We start from the raw sequence: 21,851 nt of genomic DNA on the forward strand, positions 1-21,851 counted from the left end.
GCCCAAAAAACTTTTTAAACCTTTAATGTGACTAAGGTTATCTTTTAGTGATATATAAACAAATTGCTCTTCAGAAAGGCTTTTAAAAAACTGTTTTCTACTCCTACCAGCAGTGTATGAAAGTGCCTTTTTCACTTAAAAAATGAAGAGTCATCATTTTTCATTTCCAGATTATAGGGGAAACTGCTATCTGTTTTTAATTTGTTTTCTTCATTACTGGAAAGAGAAGTTTTTCCTTGGATATTTGTATTTTTTTTTCCAGTATTATCCCTCAACTCCCTTTATGTTTTTTTCTTTTGGCAGGTATGTTTTATTACTGGATTTTTAAAAAGAGATTTTAAGTGTTTATAGTAGTAACCGTTTCTCTGTAGTACAGTTGATCGTTGAACAACTCTGGGCTGACCTCCTGTGCAGTTGAAAATCCAGGTATAAGTTTTGATGCCCCAAAAACTTAACTACTAATAACCTGCTATTCACTAGAAGCCTTACCGATAACATAAACAGTCGATTAGCACATATTAAGTGGAAGTGGATCATTGTAAAGGAATTCATCCTAGTCATCTTCAAGTTGAGTAGGCTGAGGAAGAGGAGGAAGAAGAAGATGGGTTGGTTTTGCTGTCTGGGAGGGTGCAGGACGGGGTGGGGTGGGGGGTGGGGGTGGTAGCTGCTGAGGCAGAAAAAGTAGAAGTGGAAGGGGAGACAAAGGAGACAGGAAAGGCAGGCACACTAGTTGTAACTTCTATTGAAAAAAAATCTACGTATATTTGAAAAAATCTGCATTATAAGAGGACCTGTAGAGTTCAAACCTGTGTTGTTCAAGGGTCAGCTGTATATTGTTGCAAGTATTTTCCTTCAATTTGTTATATTTTTAAATTTTTTATGGGTTTTGAAGTATGGACATTTAAAAATTTTAAATTGAAATATATTGCTCATTGTAATGTTTAGAAAGTTCCAAGACTATATTCACCTATACTTTTTTCTAGTACTTTATTATTTTAATTTTTAATATTTAAATTTTTAATCTATCGCAATTCATTTTATGTTTAGGGAGCAGCCTTCATCCTGAGTACAGAACACAGTCTGTCAAGTTATGATGCTCAGTAAATATCTGGACCCTGTAGCAGGTCCTCACCTTACATGTTATCATCTGTGTATTTTATTTTATTTTTTATTTTATTTTATTTTTTTTGAGACAGAGTCTCACTCTGTTGCCCAGGCTAGAGTGAATGCTGTGGCGTCAGCCTAGCTCACAGCAACCTCAAACTCCTGAGCTCAAGGGATCCTCCTGTCTCAGCCTCCCGAGTAGCTGGGACTACAGGCATGCACCACCATGCCCGGCTAATTTTTTCTATATATATTTTTAGCTGTCCATATAATTTCTTTCTATTTTTAGTAGAGATGGGGTTTCGCTCTTGCTCAGGCTGGTCTCGAACTCCTGAGCTCAAACGATCCGCCCACCTTGGCCTCCCAGAGTGCTAGGATTACAGGCGTGAGCCACTGGGCCCGGCCCATCTGTGTATTTTAAACTCCTCTTTTTTATACCAAGTAGCATCTAGGTGATGAGATAGTGCCTATAGGATATAATAATATGGTATGGAAGAGTTGAAAGATGATTTCCAAGATTTTTTTAGCAAGAATCAGAAGACAGGATTTTAGAAGGGGTCTTGAGGACTATTTGTGTATTCTATGCTATCCATGAACATGATTTCGGGAGTGGCCCATCTAAGAGAAAGAGAAGATTAAGACCAATTTAAGTGAAAGAATTTTGGCAACAAGAGTTATATTATAATTTAAAATAACAAAATATATTTTTACTATTATTTAAACAAAAAGAAAAATATATTAAGTACCCACGTGTCTTCCCCCCAGGTTTTACAAATACTAACCTTTAGTCATCACATTTTAATTAAAAAAAAAAGAATAGGTAACAAATCCTTGAAGCTTCCTGTACCCTATTCATCTCCTTTAGCGTAACCACTATCTGGAACTAATTTCTTGCCCATCTGTATTTTTCAACATTAAAATTCAACCTATTAAAGCTTTATTTCAAATGTATTGGCAAATTATTGTTTATTATGGCCAAGTCTAAAAGAAGAGACTCAGATTACCCTGAGCAGTGAGAATCAGTGCCTTCTGCATATCAGTATGGAGTCTAGTAAAGCATACTCTGACGTGATATGTCATCTTAGCTATGAACCTTTTTCATTGCAGGGAATAGCTCCCTAATACTACCTTTCTTGGTCTAAATAAATATAACTATAAATCTAGACCATTTATAGAAATTGCTGAGATCATTCTTTTCTAATTAAGCTGTACATACAGATTAGCAAGGATTATCTAATGTGCTCTGTGCTGAACTGGAATATCTTGTATTTCTTTTTATCCACCTACTGATTCTTGTTTATGCATAGTAAGAATTGTAGAATTTTATGATAGAAAGGGACTTAGAGACATTCTTAATTCTACCCCCTTATATTTTAGAATGAAAAAATTAACACTAAGAATTTGATTTGAACAAGGCTTCAAAGCTAGGCTATGATCCCAGATTTGGTCTTCTCACTATTTGTTCATGCTTAATAAATTTAGATAGTGATTTTGATGTAATATTATGTGAGGTTCTACAATCTGAATTAAAATGTCAGGAAATAGTATACTTGTGTAATAAAATCACACTGTAATATTTTTGGTAAATTTTTTCATTCTGTCAATTATTTGTGGTAATTCTTTTCATTCTCTCACATATGCAATAAAACAGTATTCCCAAGTCCCTTTTCATGTATGTTTGTTACTTTTAGAATTTGTATGTTTTATGTTAAAATTTAGAACTTGCTCTGTGTAGTTTAAAATATTTCAAATGATAGTTTTAATGTGTCAAACTTTGCTTTTTAGTGTTTTTGGAGAAATATTTTATCTTTGACTTGCATAATATTATTGAAGTTAGAAATAGCTTTTATGTAATTATCTCATTTGAAGTATTATCTTCCTTAGTTGACAGATGAGGAAGTTTAAACTTGTAGTTGTTGAAATGATTGTGATGATATCTTTCAGAAAATATTCAGAATTTAAATGTTTTCTAAGTTCAATAGTCTGTAATATCATGCTGTATATATTTCTGATATATTAATTTGTCTATATGTTACCTAAAAAGGGACCCTGAGAAAATATATCCTCATGTACTAACTTATGGGGTCTGTTATATATGCTATGTTGATGTGAACAACATCAAATATTAGCCTTGGAATACAGAAGTCTTCACTTGGTGAGGCAAATAGGTAAAATGTTATAAAACAGAACTTTAAGTCTCTTAAACCTTACCTTGCATTTTTTTTGCTAAGAATTATTTCAGTTATAAAATCTTTCTAACTGCTAATTATTACCTTGAAATCATGAGCATGGAAGCCTTTTTAGAAAACGTTAGCCAATTTGATATAAGAAGATATGTGATGTAATTACAATTTCAATATTGAGCTATTATTAGTGTAAAGATTTATATAAATATGTTAATAATACTTTCTCAATTTGAAGTTATATATTTCAATTTTACTTAATATTTCCTCAGCAAATGGGGGATCAGAAAATATATTTATGTTGTTTCCTTCAGTAAAGATGCCTACTGTGTTCCCAGCACGTTTGATACTAGTCCTACAGAACTGACTAAGACAAGTTCTGGTAGAGAAGACTGTATGAAAAGTAGCATGAGATGGTCGTGAAAGGCTGGGGGAATCTTGGGCATTGCAGGCCTGCTGGAAGTGGCAGAAGGGGCTGCCTAGTTTAGACTTGATGCTATAGGAGGATTTATTTATTTATTTATTTTGAGACAGTCTTGCTCTGTTGCCCCTGGTAGAGTGCAGTGGCGTCATCATAGCTCACTGCAACTTCAAACTCCTGGGCTCAAGCAATCCTCCTGTCTCAGCTTCCCAAGCAGCCAGGACTACAGGCATGCACCATGAAGCCCAGCTGATTTTTCTCCGTTTAGTAGAGATGGAGTCTCACTCTTGCTCAGGGTGGTCTTCCACCTCGGCCTCCCAGAATGCTAGGCTTATAGGCATGACCCACCGTGCCTGGCCTATAGAAGGATTTTAAGCAGAAAAATGCCATGGTTAGTTTTTTTTTGTTTTATTTTGAGACAGAGGGTCTCGCTGTGTTGCCCAGGCTAGAGTGCAATAGTGTCATGATAGCTCACTGAAAATTCTAACTCTTGGGCTCAAGCAGTCCTCCTACTTCAGCATCTGGAGTAGATGGGACTGCAGGCGCATGACACCACGCCTGGCTAATTTTTTCTATTTTTAATAGAGGCTGGGTCTCCCTCTCGGTCATGCTGGTCTCCAACTCCTGACCTCAAGTGATCTTCTCAGTTGGCCTCCTAGAGTATGAGGATTACAGGCGTGAGCCACCGTGCCCAGGCTGCCATGGTTAGATTTTTATAAACATCAGGGTTAGGTTTTATCAACATCATGCAATTCACGACCTCAGTTAATCTACTTATTACCAGGTCATCTACCTTCTATTACATACAGAAACCAAGTTGTGATTGTGGTGAGCCTAACTCTGGAGAAAAATTCCAAGCTATCTTGATGAAACTGAAACAAATTACCTGGGTACCTGATTTTTTGTTTGTATATAAATGTGAGTAAATATTAGGATAAACAGAACAGTTCAAGTTACTCCATAAAATAATCATCTTTATTATTATTTTGTAATAATAAATTATTATTTCAACATCCCATGGAAATTAACTTCTTAGCACTGAAACCTTGAGTAACTTGTATTGCTTTACTTGCAGGGACAGTGTGGCAATAAATGATAGAGTGAAATAGCTTTCAATTATCAAGACATGCTATATAAATTCAAAGCATTGGTTATTGCAGGGTTGAGCAAAGCTGAGAGCATTTAATTTTGAGGTAGTTACTAAAAAGGTAGGACTTTTATATTAAAAATTTTCACTATTTGATATTGTTCATCTGTTAACCTTTCTAGAAACCATTCCCAGTGCTATCATTTCTTTGGTCTCCTCACTTCTCTCTGACCACAATTTTAAGAGTTTCTTCTTCAAAGGTTCTTTGGGTTCCATTCTCCCCTGTGTTCTGGCTCTTTGTTCTCCTGTTCTCTCCCTGGGGTGTTTCATCTTTTCTCATGGTTTTAACTGCCAGTAATATGACTCATAAATCTAGTCCAGGACTATTTTCTAGCTTCGGACTTCAACAGTGAGACCAGCACCCTTGTCAACATGTCCAAAACTGAACAACTCATTAATAATCTGGCTCCACCCATATCTCTGGTCTCATCCGGTTCTTTAACTTTGTGCCGTAATAGCAATAGCTGTGGGTTGAGCACTCATTGTGTGCCACAAGCATTGTGCAAATTACTTGCATTGTCCTATTTAATTTTCACCTCATCCCTTTGGGGTGGCCGTTGTTATTCCATTTCACTGATGAAATTCTGAGAAGTTAAGTAATTTGTCCCAGGTCATATAGCTTGGAAATGGCAAATCTGGAACTTGAACCCAGGTCTCTAACATCAAGTTTATGGCTGTATATCAAAGTGGCCATAATCCTTATTTTACTTATTACTGGTACAAGCATACTATAAATCTTACAATACCATATAGTCCTTTCTATCTCAGTGTTTTTAGTTTGGTTTGTAATCAGAGACCTAGTGATAACTGTGATATGAGTGAAGTGGTCACTTTCAACTTCTGAGAAGGTCATATCACTAATTATTTGATAATACAATTTGAATATCCCTTATCTGAAATGCTTGGGAACAAAGTGTTTGGATTTCAGATTTTTTTGGATTTTGGAATATTTGCACATATATAATGAGGTATTATGGGGATGGGACCCAAGTCTAAACACAAAATTCATGTATGTTTCATATGCAAATAGCCTGAAGGTAATTTTATACAATATGTTTAATAGTTTTGTGTATGAAACAAAGTTTTGACTGAAATCTGTCACATATAGGGAATTTTCCACTTGTGGTGTCATGTTAGTACTTAAAAAGTTTTGGATTTTGGAGCATTTCTGATTTCAGATTTTCAGACTAGGCATGCTTAACATATTCTGGTTCCTTAAGTAGAAGTATGTCAAGTTCCCTTTAGATTCAATACATAGTTGTATTGAGTTGTGATTATGTTCCTTTGTTTAAGACTGCTCTACTGTTGTGTGCTTTTACTGCTGGTTTATCAACTTTCAGCATGGTATGGTGTCTTCTCATGCATTGTTCTCAGTCTGGAATCCCTTTATTTTCTTCCATTTTCACCTCCTTGTTTGGCAAATTTCTCACTTTAAGAACTTAGTTCAGGCATCACCTGTTTAAGAAATCTCCCTGATGTTCTCCTCTATCTCTGGACTGGATAAAGTCCCCTTACTCTGTATTCCTTTATCATCTTAAGTATGTAGATGAACATTTTAAACTGTCATAATATTGCAGTGTATTAATATTTATGTTTTATGTACTCTCACTAGAGGATGAACACTTTGGGATAGAAATCATGTCTGAAGTATTTTTGTGTCCATAAGACCTAATATGCTTTTATTGAATTACCATCTGACCAAATGACTAAATGATTGATTTTATTGCTAGTGTCAACTTTTCTAGACACTGTAAACCTAAGACCACTGTATATAATTTTTTTTTCATTTTGAAGGGTTAATATGTTTGATCAATACTCATAAGACTAAAAGACATAGACAATCTTTCATCTTTCTGTTGTCACATAGCACTGTAGCCAAACTGTTCCCAGCCATAATTTATCGTATTTTAAAAACCTGTAATGGCACATACATTTTAACATGTGTTAAATAGATTGTACATCTTTATTCTTTAAATATTTGCATAGAATTTTGAGTTTTAGGTGAATGTTAACCTTTTAAACCCATTCTATTCTGAAAGTATAAATTTAATGTTTTGTTATCAGGCATTGTGGTAATTCATGCTGTGGTTTTTATTTGTATTGCTAGTATTACATCTCTTCAGTAAGGTTTTAATTAAAATATTTAATTAAAGTATTTTATCAAGGATATGGTATAGTCCTAAAAGTTAACTATTTCCAAGGGTAATCAAAGTGAAAATAGAAATACAGATAGACTTATTTTTTGTCACTCTCAGCACTATTTTAGTTTTCCAACATATAAATTTTCATCTTTGAAGGGCTTTTTTTTTTTTGTTTGTTTGAACCTAATAGCCTATTTTAAAAAAGGCAGGCTTTTGCTGCCCTGGATGGAGTTCAGTGTTTCAATCATAGCTCACTGTAGCCTGGAACTCCTGGGCTTAAACTATCCTCCTGCCTCAGCCTCCCAAGTAGCTAAGACTACAGGTGTGCACCACCATGCCAGGCTAATTTTTTAATTTTTTGTAGAGATAGAGTCTCACTATTGCCTGGCAAGAAAGACAGGCTCTTAACGTAAAAGCTAACATCCTTAGTAGCTTTAAGAGCAATATTTCAAAATCCATAATAGATGTGTATTTGGAAGTTTGTTTTTTAAAAACTGTGGTATTGACAGGAATGGAGAAAACGTAAGATGCCACTTATGTAATAGAGAATAAGGGGTTATTGTCCTTAAAAAGTTGTATTAGGGAATTTTTACTTTGGCCCATATGGGGTGTGAAAAAGTTTCATGATGTTTCTAGGAACTGCTGACTCAGTTGATGTTTATTGGTAGTCTGGTCTTTGACTTTCAGAGTAGGCTCTGTTGGTCTCTATTCCTATGGCTGCTGCTGCTGCTGCTTTTTCTTTATAACAGGGATCATACATTATAGTAATTACCTCTCCAATGCCTGTTTTCTTGCTAGGCTCTGAGGTTTATGAGGGCTTAGAATTGTAGGTGTTTATTTGCTACTGTATAATGAGTGCTTAATATTTATAGAATAAATAATGTAAAGAAGCAGAAAACAAGGATTTTTTTTTCCCTAAAAGTAGTTGTTTTGGTTCATGGTGATGCTGAAAGCACTGTAGATCTTGAAATGCATTAATAAATAAAGAACAATTGATTTAGTTTTAATATTAAGAGTATTTTAGTGCAATTCATTGTATATCTAGTAACTAGAATTATCTAAAATATTTATTTAAAATGCTACATTATTCATTTTTTCTGGACAATCATTGACTATATGTTGTTTAGGAAATTATTTTATACTTTAATATTTGATACTTGTATGAATTATTTAATTTATAATTATGAATTCTTCAAACAGAATATTAAAATTATTGTCAAAATATCTCATATTCCTTAGGAATTAAATTCATAGTTTTTTTCAGCTTCCACTGGAAAAAGCAAAGATTCATATTTTTCAAAGTTGATAATGCAGGTAAAATTTCCGCATGGGTAGAGGTACCTTGACCTTGCATAGTAACTCATCTCCATAAATTCATAATCTGCTATGGATCTCTTTGGCATTCCTACTTGCCTCACTGCTGGCCGATTGGGAATGGCGCCTAGGAGTGCTGCTTATTGTGATTTTTACATTATTGCTTATTTTTACACTAACTCAAGTGTAGGTATAGTTTCCATTTATTTCACATGGTGGGTACAGGTTGGTTGAAACATTTAGAGAAGACTAAGGCTCCTGGTTAACAAAGGAAATTAATGTAGAAAGTAAATTCATTTTATTCACAGTAAAAGTCACAGTCCTCACTATGGCCTATAGGGCCTTACGTGATCTAGCCTCTGACATGACTGTGAACTTCTGTTCTCCTACTCTGTCCCTTTCTTACTCAGTTTCAGCACGGTGGTCTCTTTGCTGATACTTGGACCTTTCTGCATGTCCCTGCATTGCTGTCTTTGAACCAGCTGTTCTCTTGTGTCCCAAATATACGAGTGGCTAACTCCCTCCTTCAAAGGCTTGATTAGATTTGTCTTCTGAATGAGGTCTGCCATGATCATGCTACATAAAACTGCTTCCACCTCCACTCCTGGGCCCCTTTACTCTGCTCCATTCTTTTTTTCCGTAGTATTTAGTCACCTTCTAATAGACTATATTATTTATACTTGACTTGTTTATTAGTGTCTGTCTCTTACCACTAAAATATAATCCTAATAAGGCAGAGTTTCTTTGTTTTTCTTTTATTGTGATATTGGTGTATCTCAAGTACCTAGAACTCTATAGTCTGGCATATGGTAGATGGTCAGTGATTATTTATTTTATAAATTACCAATTTGGCTTTTGCAGGAATGAGTTTGTTCTTCCTCAGCTTGTGATTCATAACTGGACTACCTCATAGCTTCACCTCTGTCCTTTCTCTTTATTGTATGGGCCCTTTGAATACATCTGGAAGTTTTTTTTTTTTTTAAGTTCAAATCCAAGAGAGCCAGCCCTGGAGAGATTAAAGCACATTCTTTACTGCAATCTAAGTTGGGATGTTTGCTAATGATGACTGTCCTTTGGCAGAAACCCTGATTATACCTCATAGAAGTTGTGGCCTTATCCTGTGGTCTTAACGTGGTGGCCGTATTAAGCTGTGGCTTTCTCTCTGTATTCCCAAGGCAGTGCTCATTCCCAAATGTGTGGTGGTAATGAACTGTCTCACCTCTTATAATACATCGTGCAAAGGTTCAGCCTGGAATGGAAATGAGCTTTAGTGGTGGTCTGAATCACCAAGTAAATAGAACCAGTATAGTAGGTTTGTTCCTTTATACCTGTTCCAGGTTTAAGAAGTTCTTAGGAATTAGATGAATCTGGTTCTGACTGTGTAACTGATTTATTGTGGGACCTTTGACGAATTATTTAATATATCTGGGTTTATGTTTCTTCAGTTGTAAAATTGAACTAGATTGTATTTTTTTGTCTTTATGGAGTTTAGCTATATTGTCAGAAATATTTTAAACTTTATAATTGTAAATTTAAAACATTAGCACTTAAATTAATAATCATGTTTATTATATATGATTTATATTTAGTAAGGTGCTGCATATCTAAAAACAGTTGAGCCTAGGACCTAGCAAGAATTCTTTTCTTATCTACTTTCATAAGATAAACAGATTTATGATAACTCCTAGAATCCAATTAACTAGAAAATTTATTGAATCTGTAGACATGATAAATAATTCAGGGTTAGACTCTGTCTACTTACCTCCTTTTCACTCTTTCTTCTTTCTCTTATTTCTTCTTTATCCCTTGGATTATCAATTGTACAATTTTACTTTATTTACTTAAAGAACAAAAGGATGACACTTTACAGGTATTTTCCATGAATTTTGCTTTTGAATCTATATTTTACTCATCATTGTACTCCCCTAGCATCTAGCAGATTGTCTTGTACTTAGTACTTTCTCCTTAAATGTTGATTGAATGTATGAATTTGCTTTTATTTTCCCCAATACTAAATTAACAAAGAGTGATTTTTAAATTTTATTATTTTAAGAAAGGTGACACTTGTGATGGTGGGACTTGATAATGCTGGTAAAACAGCAACGGCAAAGGGAATCCAAGGAGGTAAGCTGAAAATATTCATATGCTTTCTGAACTCTATTAAGTTATTCTGAATTATCTACTTATTTGTGTTAAATTGCTTTATTGCTTATTAATTGGGAATAGATAGTGTGCACTGCATTATTCTTAGTATACTTGTGACTGATATAGTGAATAGGTTCTGGTTTAATGGTACCAGCATGTTATCATGTTTCAGATTTGAATAGATGCAGAGATGCAGAGGCTCCTTGAGGTCTTTGATCAGCTAGGAGGGATTGTATATGTGCTATAGACAATAGGAAGGAAAATAAAAAAGAATGACATGCTCCTGCCTTTAAGAATACTCAATTTCTACTCATATATTCTTGGCCAGAATTTAGTCACATGGCTACACTTAGATGCAAGGGAGGTGGAAATAGTTAGCCAACATAGTTCTCTTTGCATCTCTTGATGCTTTTTTCCAATATATGTAATTTTTATAGTTACATTAAAGACAGGGCCTCTATACCACTAAAGGGCTTTATATCATATATATTACATGTCACTGAATGTATTTAGTTGGTTAGTCTTAATTTAATGTTTTGTACTACAATATAGCAGTATCTATACTAGTGAGTTTATTGAGCAGTGAAGATAAATCACCAGTTGGGCATCTTAGGGGTATGAATTGGGAAAAAAATCTAACACATATTTGTTGGCTGATGATTACAACAATATATTATGCATATCAGATAGTCAGGGATTCAATTATTAACACCTTGCAAAGCTCACTGTTGGAGAAAACATTTTTGTCACCCCAAATTCTACTATGTAACGTTAGATGCAAATTACATATTATTATATATAGAGTCCTCTAAAGCTTCATTGGTAGCCGTCATGTTATCTTCTAGGTTGTATCTTCATGGAGCAGTACTCACTGTCATCATCTAAACCAGAGGTCAACGAACTTTTTCTTTAAGGAGCCAGATAATAAATATTTTAGACATTGGGGCCACATAATCTCTTTTTGAACTACACATCTGACATTATAGTGTGAAAGCAGCCATAGAAAATATGAAAACAATATGTAAATGAACCTGGCCATGTTCCAATGAAAGTTTATTTATGCACACTGAAATTCAAATATTAAATCATTTAAAGATGTAAAACACATTTTTAGCTTGTGGGCCATACAAAAACAGGTGGCAAATCAGATTTGACCTGCATGACAGGTCAAATAATAATGATAATGGTAAGATCACGAGACCTTATCTAAACTTCTTCCCTTCTTCTGTTCCTTCAAAGCCTTACCAGGAGAGCAGGCAGCTAAGAATCTGCTAATCAGAATATATAATTTGTTGTGTGTACTTGGAACATCCTCTTTCTGTCAGGTCCTTTCTCATCTGGGTTCCACCTCGATATATCCATCAGTTCCTTTTTCTGAGTCTAGAAAAATGCTCAAGATATCCCATCATAAACCAAAAGTCAAAGCTGCCTTCAACTTTAAGCTCTCTTCTGTTCTATTTTTATTCTTTATCTTATATTTACTCTTCAGCCTACTCCAATGACTGACCGATTTCTTCCTTTGAATTTTTTTTAAGATTCCAGTTGTATAGAATTCTGATTTTGAAGTTTTCGTAAGTTAAGACTTCTCATGCCTTTTATATTTTTGTTTATGTTGTTCCTACTTACTAGAGAGAATATCTACTTATCTTTAAAGATGTATTTTTGTCATATAGTCTCTTTTATAAAGTCCTTTTTAATCTCCAGCTGCTCCCAACTATTACCACCCTGATCAATAGAATTGACCATGTCTTCTTTTTTGGCCTACTCTTACCTATACTTACTTGTATCATGACTTAATTGTATTTTGTTTGTGTATTTTTCCACTTGTTCAGACTGTAAATTCTCTAAGGACAATTTTGCTCATTTTGAAGTCCCAGTTGTGGGAGGCCATGCCTTTTAGGTATAGTATGCATCCTTCTTAAAACATCTCTCCTGTGGCTTCTACTTTTCTATTTATTTCAGGTTCTTTTAACTCTTGACTTTGTTTTTCCCCTTTGGTATTTGCTAGTTTCTTTTGAGATATGTCTACTTCCTCTCTAACTGTATTGCCATTGCCTAAATCCAAGCCTTCAGTGTCTTTCATGCATAGTGTCACAATAGCTTCGTAATCTAAAAGTAGCACCCCTACCAGAACTTCAGTTCTTTAAGTCAACTTCTCTTCTTCATGGCTGTCAAAGTGAATGTATTAGTTGGATATAGGTTCAACTATTTTAATGGAGACCTAAAATAATAGGGGTTCAGCAAAATAGAAGTTTGTTTCTCTCTCTCATAACAGGCTTGGTGAGAATAGTCTAGAACTGGTATGGCAACTCCATGCTTTTAGGAATTCAGTTCCTTCTCCTGTTTGCTTTGCCATCCCTAGTGTCCTCCCTCACCTACGTGTTCTAAGGTAATTTATTACAACATGTACATTTCAGCTGGAAGGAAGAGGTGTAAAGGGTAAGGGAGGCTATCCTTTTCTCCTTTAAGAGCATGAATTAGAAGCTGCCATAACACTTTATACCATTGCCTAGAAACAATGGTGTTCTGGACCCAGACATTGCTGCCTCATATTGGCTCATATCAACCAGCAAGAGCCAATGATGCATATCTCTTACTAATTCTATGTCCAGGTACCTCACATTGCTAGTTTGAAATTGGCCATGATGGAAGTATTTATACCATGGAAATTGACAGACACTACATATCAGGGTTCCCCCTACCCTCTAAGTCAGTTATTAAATATTTAACAACACACCACTAGCTAGAACCTCCTCTCATGGCCACCCCTAGTTGCCATAGAGGCTGAGGACTGTAGTCTAACCTAAACAGTGGTGTGCCTAGCTTAAAAAATCTAGGATTCTCTAACTGTCCAATAGGGAACTATTGATATTTTGGGTGTGAAAATTCTATTTTGTGTGGATTGGTCCCTAGCATTGTTGGATATTACCATGTCTTCATTATATTGTACTTATTTGCTTATATATATTTCACCAATAGACTAAGAGCTCTGTAAGATCAGAAGATGGATCTTCTTAATCTTTGTATTTCTAAAACCTTGCACAGTACTTAGCATACAACAGATGCCCCAAATATTTATTGATTATGTATTTGCACTTTATCTTGGACTTTCTAGAGATTACATCTTACCACATATACTTTACTGAAATTCTCTCTTTTTTTTTTTTTTTTTTGAGACAAGATCTCACTCTGTTGTCTGGGCTAGATTTTAATGGTATGATCATAGCTCCCTGTAACCTCAAACTTCTGGACTCAAGCAATCCTATTGCCTCAGCCTCGCTAGTAGCTAGGACTACAGGCATATGCCCCGATACCCAGCTAATTTTTCTATTTTTTATATAAGCCGGCGGTCTCTCTCTGTTGATTAGGCTGGTCTGGAACTCCTGGGCTCAAGTCATCCTCCCACCTTAGCCTCCTAAAGTGCTGGGATTAGACGTGTGAGCCACCATACTCAGCCTTTTACTAAAATTCTCAGGATTAGGGACCACGTATCTTTGTGCCCTTGGTTCTTGCATGATGCCTCATCTATGTAATAGGCCCTCAATAAATGATTAGAAGGATGGATGGATAAATACATGGAAGGTCAAAAGAAAGGATGGATGTGTGGACAGCTGCTTCAGCTATTTCAGCAGTTTGTTGTAGTATTGGGCTCTACTAGAGAATCATCATAAAAAGGATTATTGGGAAGTTGTACTTGAACATTTAGTCATAAGTCTTGAAACACAAATTCTATGTAGGAACCAGAGGAAAGAATAGAGAGTGTTTTATACATCAAAAGAAACAGGATTTTGAAGTCCTGAAGACCTTCATTAGGGTGCTGGCTCTGCCTACCATTTTTGACAAAAATTCCTTAATCTGAATTTGTGTACTAGTAATGTTGCTATAATTTTATCTGTGCTTACATTTCTCCCTCTGCCTAAAATATTGTTCTCCCATCTCTGTTATATTTATGTGGCTTTTAAGACTTCACTCACAATCACTTCTAATCTGAAACCTTTCTAGACCATAACTCACCTCTCCTTCTTTACGCTCTTCCTCTGGAACTTTCTCACACTATCCTCTCCAGGATTTTTTACAGAATATACAAATTCTTTGTTACTCCCATTAATATTATGTCTCTCTGTGTTGCACTATATGTTCTTTGAGGACAGCAACCATATCTTACTCATCTTTGCATCCTGATGCCTAACAAAGTCTTTGTACCAAGTAGGCATTTAGTACCTGTTACCCTTTTTCCTACTCCAGCACAGTTGATTGGATTTTGCTGATGATTTCCTGGGTACTCCTGTCAGTTCATACTTAAAGGCAGCTGCCTATTTTATCTATGGAAACCAGCTCTGTCTAGGACTAGATCTACATTTTTAAATGTCTAGTGTAATCCTATTTCTGAAAAATCATTGGTTACTTATATTAGGTCTAACTGCCTTTTTCTCTTTCTAAATAATGAATGTATTAGGAACAATATGACTTGTAATGGCTCTCTATTAACTTTCTTTGGAGCTGTGTAAATGGCACTAAGGTGCTTACAGAAAGAGAATGGTATATGGCAAGTCTGTTTCTCAGTCACACCTGAGCCTAGCAAATGCCTTTCAAGTTAATCTCTGTAATAGCAAAATGTTTTGCTAAATGTGGGAATAAGAGCCTCTAAACCAATATTGTTCAATAGAACTTTCTGCATTGATGGAAATATTCTGTGTTGGCACTCTCCAGTGGGGTGGACCACTCGCCACGTGGTTTTGGATACTTGAAATGTAGCTGATGCAACTGAGAAGCTGAATTTTTAATCTTGTTTTAATTTATTTAAATTTAGAAAGCTTCATGTGGCTTGCAGCTACTGTTTTGACCATGCAGTTCTAAACAGTCTTAAGTGGTAATAATTATCAGTAGAGGCCAGTGAAGAGAGAATGGAAAAGACAAACGTGAACCTTAAACTCTATAACCACTGAGTCAGCAGGTTCAATCTTTCTTTGCTATTCCTTTCTTTTCATTTTCATACCTCTTTTTGAAGTGGCTATCACTCTCACTTCCAGTCATTCTAGAGACTTTTGCAAGATGAAACACTGCTTTAATCGCCTTAATTATATCATTGGTCTGCCAACTACCTTCAGTGGCTCCCCATTCTCTATCTTCAAAACCTTCTTTATTCTGACTTCAGTCTGCATTCATAATCTTAAGGATTTCCTGTAGCAACAGTGTTCACTTTGTTTGTATTCCTTGACTTTGCCATTTCCTTTACTTTATTAGATCACTCTTCTGCCTGTTTAAGTCCTACCTAGCTTTATGTCCTAAGTGCCATCTATCCTATGAAATCTTTTATGACTCTCGGGGATCTTTTTAATCTCTTACTGTCATTTCCACTCCTTAGGAGTTATAATCATATACCTCCTGTACCTTCTTTATGTTGTCATATATGGAAGTCCAAAATAATTCAATTATAAATTTATTTGGATATCCAAAACATGATTCTATAGAAAGGATGAAATCTACTTTCTATTTGCAAGCTGCTCTCTAAAGACTCTTTATTCCAAGTATAGCTTTAATTCATCTAATTGAAAAAGAGTGGTCTTACTCTGTAGCTTCTCTTACTCTTTGTTTCTTCTATTCTCTAAACGTTTATGGTTTTCCTTATAACTCCACAGAATATGTAACAGTCCCTGGGGGTGACTTTGGTGTTGAAGCCTTGACATTCTTATTGTTTGTAATTTGGAGAGCAGTCATAAAAGAGTTCATTCATTTATTTATTCAACAGATACATATTAAATACCTATTATATGCTAAGTGCTGGTGTTATATCAGGAAGACATAAAGAAATTCCAATCTGCATGGAGTGCAAATTCTGGTTGATATTTTATAGTATCTAGCTTCTTCCCAAACCAGTATGCTTGGATGTAATGTTTATTGCTTGAGCAAATAATAAGCATGGCACTCTGTGGTAAAGTATGACTAATAGCACTTTTTATGTCATTTAAGTTATAAAGTTAAATTAATATTATTAATTTAAAGTCTAAAGATTGTTTCTTTTGTATCATTTGAAACAGAGCACCCTGAAGATGTAGCTCCTACTGTTGGATTTTCCAAAATTGACCTTAGACAAGGAAAATTTGAAGTTACCATCTTTGACTTGGGAGGAGGAAAAAGAATTCGGGGAATCTGGAAGAATTACTATGCTGAGTCCTATGGAGTAATATTTGTTGTGGATTCTAGTGATGAAGAGAGAATGGAAGAGACAAAAGAGACAATGTCAGAAGTGCTAAGACATCCTAGGATATCAGGAAAGCCTGTATTGGTGTAAGTAACATTGGTGTCATTGTACACGTTGGGGCAGAAGCATTGGCCAATGAAGAAATTTACCTGTTATAAAATACTGAATAAGATAAATTAGTCATGTCTTGGTAGAATAAAATGTATGTAATTAATTGGGAATTGTCAATATAGTGAGGCCTTGTTATAATGCTTGCCACAGGGATAAAAGTTAAGACTATATTATGAACAAACTTATACTTAGATCTCCTGAGTATTCAAATATAAATTCTTTGTTTTATTTGATGATTTATTTTTCATTGACTTTTGCATTTTGGAATAGTCTATTAACAAGATTCTAGAATAGTTTTCAATTTTTCCCTTCTTTCAATATTAATAACTTATATTTTGCCTTTGTCCTTTTTCTTAAAGAGTATTCTTGTTTGAAATTTATTTAAGTGGTTTATTTTTTTAATACCATATTGATTTCACAATTTTCATTTCTACATTTTCATATTGAACCTATGACCTGTGACATTATCAACATAGACATATGCTTATATCATTTTGTCCAAGTGCCTGAACATTTTTTTAAAACTTAAGGGACAAAGGACTTTTGTGTTACTGGCTTTCATAGTATTTATGCATAATAAACACCAGATGGTGCTATAATTGTGAGACACAGTAAAGTGAAAGGAGTTTAAATTGCTCTTTAACATGGAGTAAACTAAACGTTGGCCCTTGGCAACCTTTCCCTTTTCCCATGTTCTTGTGATTCATTATTGGGGATTGAAAAAAAAAAAATCAGCCTATCATGTGGTTAGATGAAAACCTGTAAGTAGAGTTTCTCAGTGATTCTTAGTAGCAAGTGAACATTTATTTAGTAGGAAGTTTAGAAGCTCTAAATACAAAAGTTATAACTTTATTGCATCATTTATTGGTAAAGCTTATACTTTTTAATTTTCACACATTTAACTAGTTAGAGAAGTTATTTGATTTATATAATCAATTCTCAACTTTATTAAATCTGAAGGAAAACTTTAAGAGACATATATGAAGAGTGAACTTTGTGGAACCCCACAGGGTAAATTGGTCTCTACAGATGTTTAAGCAGAAAATCAGCTTTAGTCTAAAGTAAAAACTATTTCTGGACTAAAGAAAAAAATATTAATGACTTTTGGTCATTTGTAAAATAATAATGTGTGCTTTGTTTTTAAGCAAATAGTCATTTGTTTAATTATTTTTGTTTACTCTTTCATGCATTTACTCATTCATACATTCATTAATTTAACACATATTTATTGAACCTACCTCATCTCCTATGTGCCAGGCATTGTTCTGGTGATGGGGATGCACTTGGGAACAAAAACAACAAAAATATATGGATGAATTTCAGGAGGTTACATTCTAGGGGCTGAGAAACACAATAAATATAATTAATAAATTATATCCTATATTAGGTGATAAGTGTACTGAAACCAATGAAGCAAGTAAAAGAGTATCAGGAAGCCTATGGTGGTGGTGGTGATGACAAGGGAATGTTGCTCTTATAAATTAGGGTAATCATAGAAGGTCTTATTGAGAAGCTGACATTTGAGGTGAGGGAGTCAGTCATGCAGATATCTGTAGAAAAGCCCTGAGGTAGGCGCATGTGATTGTTAAGTGACTACAGTGATTACTGAGTAATGAAATCACTCTGTCAGCAAAGTATCTGCTTTCAGTTCTGTCTCCTCTCTCAGCTAGTGAATTTCCTGAATAGAAAAAAAGTTACACAACTAGGGTGATTGTTTCACCATTATAATCGCATTGTCAGTGAGAACCCACAAAGATACGAGAATTAATTATGGATGGTATGGTATGTTTATGAAACATAGAGTGGATTGCCTGCCATTTGACCAGCTTTTCTCAAGGTAGTTTTACAACCATAGAATTTTTATTAAAAAGGTAAATTGCTTTTTGAAATAAAAGTGCCTTAAAAATTTACAAAATGTACACAAATATGTATATTCTTAATAAATTTCAAAGACATAGGGAAAGAATTTTTTTGTTTTTATGGATATATAATAGTTATACATATTTGGAAAAGAATGTTTATAAAAAATGATTGACGGCCGGGCACAGGGGCTCACGCCTGTAATCCTAGCACTCTGGGAGGCCGAGGCGGGTGGATCGCTCAAGGTCAGGAGTTCGAGACCAGCCTGAGCAAGAGCGAGACCCCGTCTCTACTAAAAATAGAAAGAAATTATCTGGCCAACTAAAATATATAAGAAAAAATTAGCTGGGCATGGTGGCGCATGCCTGTAGTCCCAGCTACTCGGGAGGCTGAGGCAGTAGGATCCCTTGAGCCCAGGAGTTTGAGGTTGCTGTGAGCTAGGCTGACACCATGGCACTCACTCTAGCCCCGGCAACAAAGTGAGACTCTGTCTCAAACAAAACAAACAAAAAAAAAGATTGACTTACCATCCAGAGCCAGTCACTGCTAACATTTTGAAGAATTCCCTATGCATATTTTTATGACATGTAATACATATAGTATTTATATAATATATAAAATTTTGTATCCCACCTTTTTTTTTTTAATTTAAATTAAAGAGACAGAGTCTTGCTCTGTTGCCCAGGCATGATCATACTTCACTGCAGCCTTGAACTCCTGGGCTCAAGTAATCCTCCTGCCCCAGCCTCCCAAGTAGCTGGGACTACAGGCGTGCCACCATGCCTGGCTAATTTTTTTATTTTTTAGAGAGACAGTCTCTATGTTGCCCAGGCTGGTCTTGAACTCCTGGCCTCAAGTGATCCTCCTGCTTTGGCCTCCGAAAGCACTGGGATTACAAGCATGAACCACTGTGCCCGGCCCCTACCCTTTCTTATATGCTTATAAACATCTCTTGCATGTCTGCCCAAGCACCACGTTTGGAAGTTCTCTTCGTACTTTTTTCTCCCTGACCAATAACAGAATTAACTTCTCTTATTGATACTACTGTCTTAATATCATTTGAATCTCTTCACTACTCTTTATAAATCCCTCGTCACTTCTCCACTGTATGACTGATAGCAATGGTCTCCTAAGTAGTCTCTTGCTATGAGTCTTGCCCGTCCTTCAAGCTCTTCTCTACATTGCCAGCAGGAACTTTTTTCTTTATTTGATATTTTCAAATTACAAAACCAGTACATGCTTGTTATAACAAGTGAAGCAATGCAAGAATATGTAAAAAATGTGAGATTATTTCTAAAAATATAAATTTGATAATTTTACTATTTGTTTGCTTAAAGTCCTTGAGGCTCCGTTCATAGTTCTATGCAGATAGGAAATTCTGTTTGTTTTTTTTTTTTTTTTACAAATATTACCCCAGCAACTAGAAACTAGACATGCCTAGCACATAATAGATCTGGCATTGACAAATCCACTAGATAATAAGTGGGAAGAGTGTTTGGGAGAATCATGCTAAGCTCAGTGCTAGTGGCAAGAGAGCTGTGGAGAAGTAGGAGGAGGATCCCTATATTGAGAGGCAGTGCTCTTTGTTGCACACAGCTGCATCCTTGCTGCCTGCAGACATCTGGACCACTCATCTGCCAAATACATTTACAGCATCTAATTTCTTCTCTTCTCCCCTTATCTGAGCCTAAAATAGTTGATGTAGAACCCACAAAGCCTCTCAGAACCCATTTTAATACCTAGATAACTTTCGCCTCTCATATCCAGGTAACGAGCAAACAGAAAGCAACTGACCTCTGAAAAGATTCAGTCTTTCAGTAGAAGGAAATAAACCTAAAGAATTAGAATTTTGCCTATAATCACAAAATTACAAATTGATAGAGCCAGAATTCATTGTTATTTGTGGGACACAAAATAGATGACCATAGTGGCAGGTCCTGGACAATCTTTAGTTTTTGCCTACTTGTTTCTGCCCAGCAGACTGACAGCATGTGTGATTGCAAATGATGCCTTGGCCAAATTTCACTTGATGTCACAGACTTGAGGTTTTTCTTGAAAAGTCAGAATCAGACTATTACTAGGTTTCTTTGTTTTATTATTTCAGAAGTTTTCTTTGCAGTGATACAGCATTTATTAATCAGCATAATATTTTAATTAAAATTTTCTGAAATAAATGGTGAGAAGTTAAAAAAACTATTAGTTTAGAGAGAAGCTGGAGTCTGGAACCTGGATTGTAAGAGCTAATGTGAATTTGTTCATGACCCTGACAAATCACTTTACTTCTTTGGATTTAGTGGTTAAATGCCTTTTCTGTAATAAAAGTAGGTGGAAAATATTGTAATTCTTTGCTTGCATTCCGCTGTGTATAGTGACATGACCCAGAACCAATTTAAATAAAAAGATAAAAGTGATCTGCATTCCGTCTAAAAAAGATAAAAATAAATGCCATACAAACATTCCACTTTGCAATCCTGTTAACCTATTTACCTAGAAAGTCCTTTTTTTCTCATAATGACTATAGAAATTGCTGTAGCCTATACTCTGAATTAACCAAGGTATGAATTATTTTATCTACCCTACCCACACACTGTTGTTTTAACTATTTATATTTTAATTAAAAAGACCCCAAAACTTCAAACTAATCTTCACAAAGAGGGCCTTTTCAAGAAAAAAAGTAAAAAAATTTTGTAGTTGTATAAATAGCACTGAAATCAGCAGTAATCTCAAATTTTAAACTCAATATCCACCATAGAAATTTTCCGTTAATACAGGGAACTATTTATTGCTTACTTATGAAATAAACTGAGCTGAGAGGTATTTTAAACATCTTAACCTATTGAGATTTTCAGCAGCCCAAGGTTACACTGGTGGTGTAAGAAGGCACATGCTCTTTCTGTACCACCTCTCTCTATTACCTGTATAGATTTGAAAGTTGGCCTCAGAGAGATAATAAATTACCCCTCCTTTTTATAGTTGAGTCTCTTAATACCTTTAACCAGAATGACCCTGGAGACCCACAGGCTAAAATTTCCTTCCAGGATAATAACAGTTCCACTTGTGTTAGCACACCTGAGTACTGGAATGGTGCCACTTTCTCATTACATACTATCTGCTTTTCCATGGAGATATATGATCTAACTTAACTTTCGACCAAACTTCACAAAAACTGATGCTTATAACAAAAGTGATACATGTATGGAGTTTCATTCAGGGAAGAAAATAT

At 35.1% G+C, this 21,851-nt stretch overlaps 2 protein-coding genes across 4 annotated transcripts in view; one reads left to right on the forward strand and one right to left on the reverse strand.

The window, feature by feature from the left end:
* The window catches only part of PROS1 (protein S), a 218,026-nt gene that overhangs the window by 101,649 nt on the left and 94,526 nt on the right, over positions 1-21,851 (reverse strand). The window lies entirely within an intron of this gene.
* ARL13B (ARF like GTPase 13B) overlaps positions 1-21,851 on the forward strand; it is a 70,892-nt gene that overhangs the window by 11,948 nt on the left and 37,093 nt on the right. For 2 of the 3 annotated variants that reach the window (XM_069472468.1, XM_069472469.1), the window contains exons 2-3: positions 10,364-10,434; positions 16,494-16,743. In XM_069472468.1, coding sequence (XP_069328569.1) covers positions 10,364-10,434; positions 16,494-16,743 — 321 coding nt within the window. The remainder of the gene's footprint in view (positions 1-10,363; positions 10,435-16,493; positions 16,744-21,851) is intronic. The other variant, XM_069472470.1, reaches the window with a different exon arrangement.

The sequence above is a fragment of the Eulemur rufifrons genome, chromosome 7 (assembly GCF_041146395.1).
Source record: "Eulemur rufifrons isolate Redbay chromosome 7, OSU_ERuf_1, whole genome shotgun sequence".
In the NCBI taxonomy this organism is placed as follows: domain Eukaryota; kingdom Metazoa; phylum Chordata; class Mammalia; order Primates; family Lemuridae; genus Eulemur; species Eulemur rufifrons.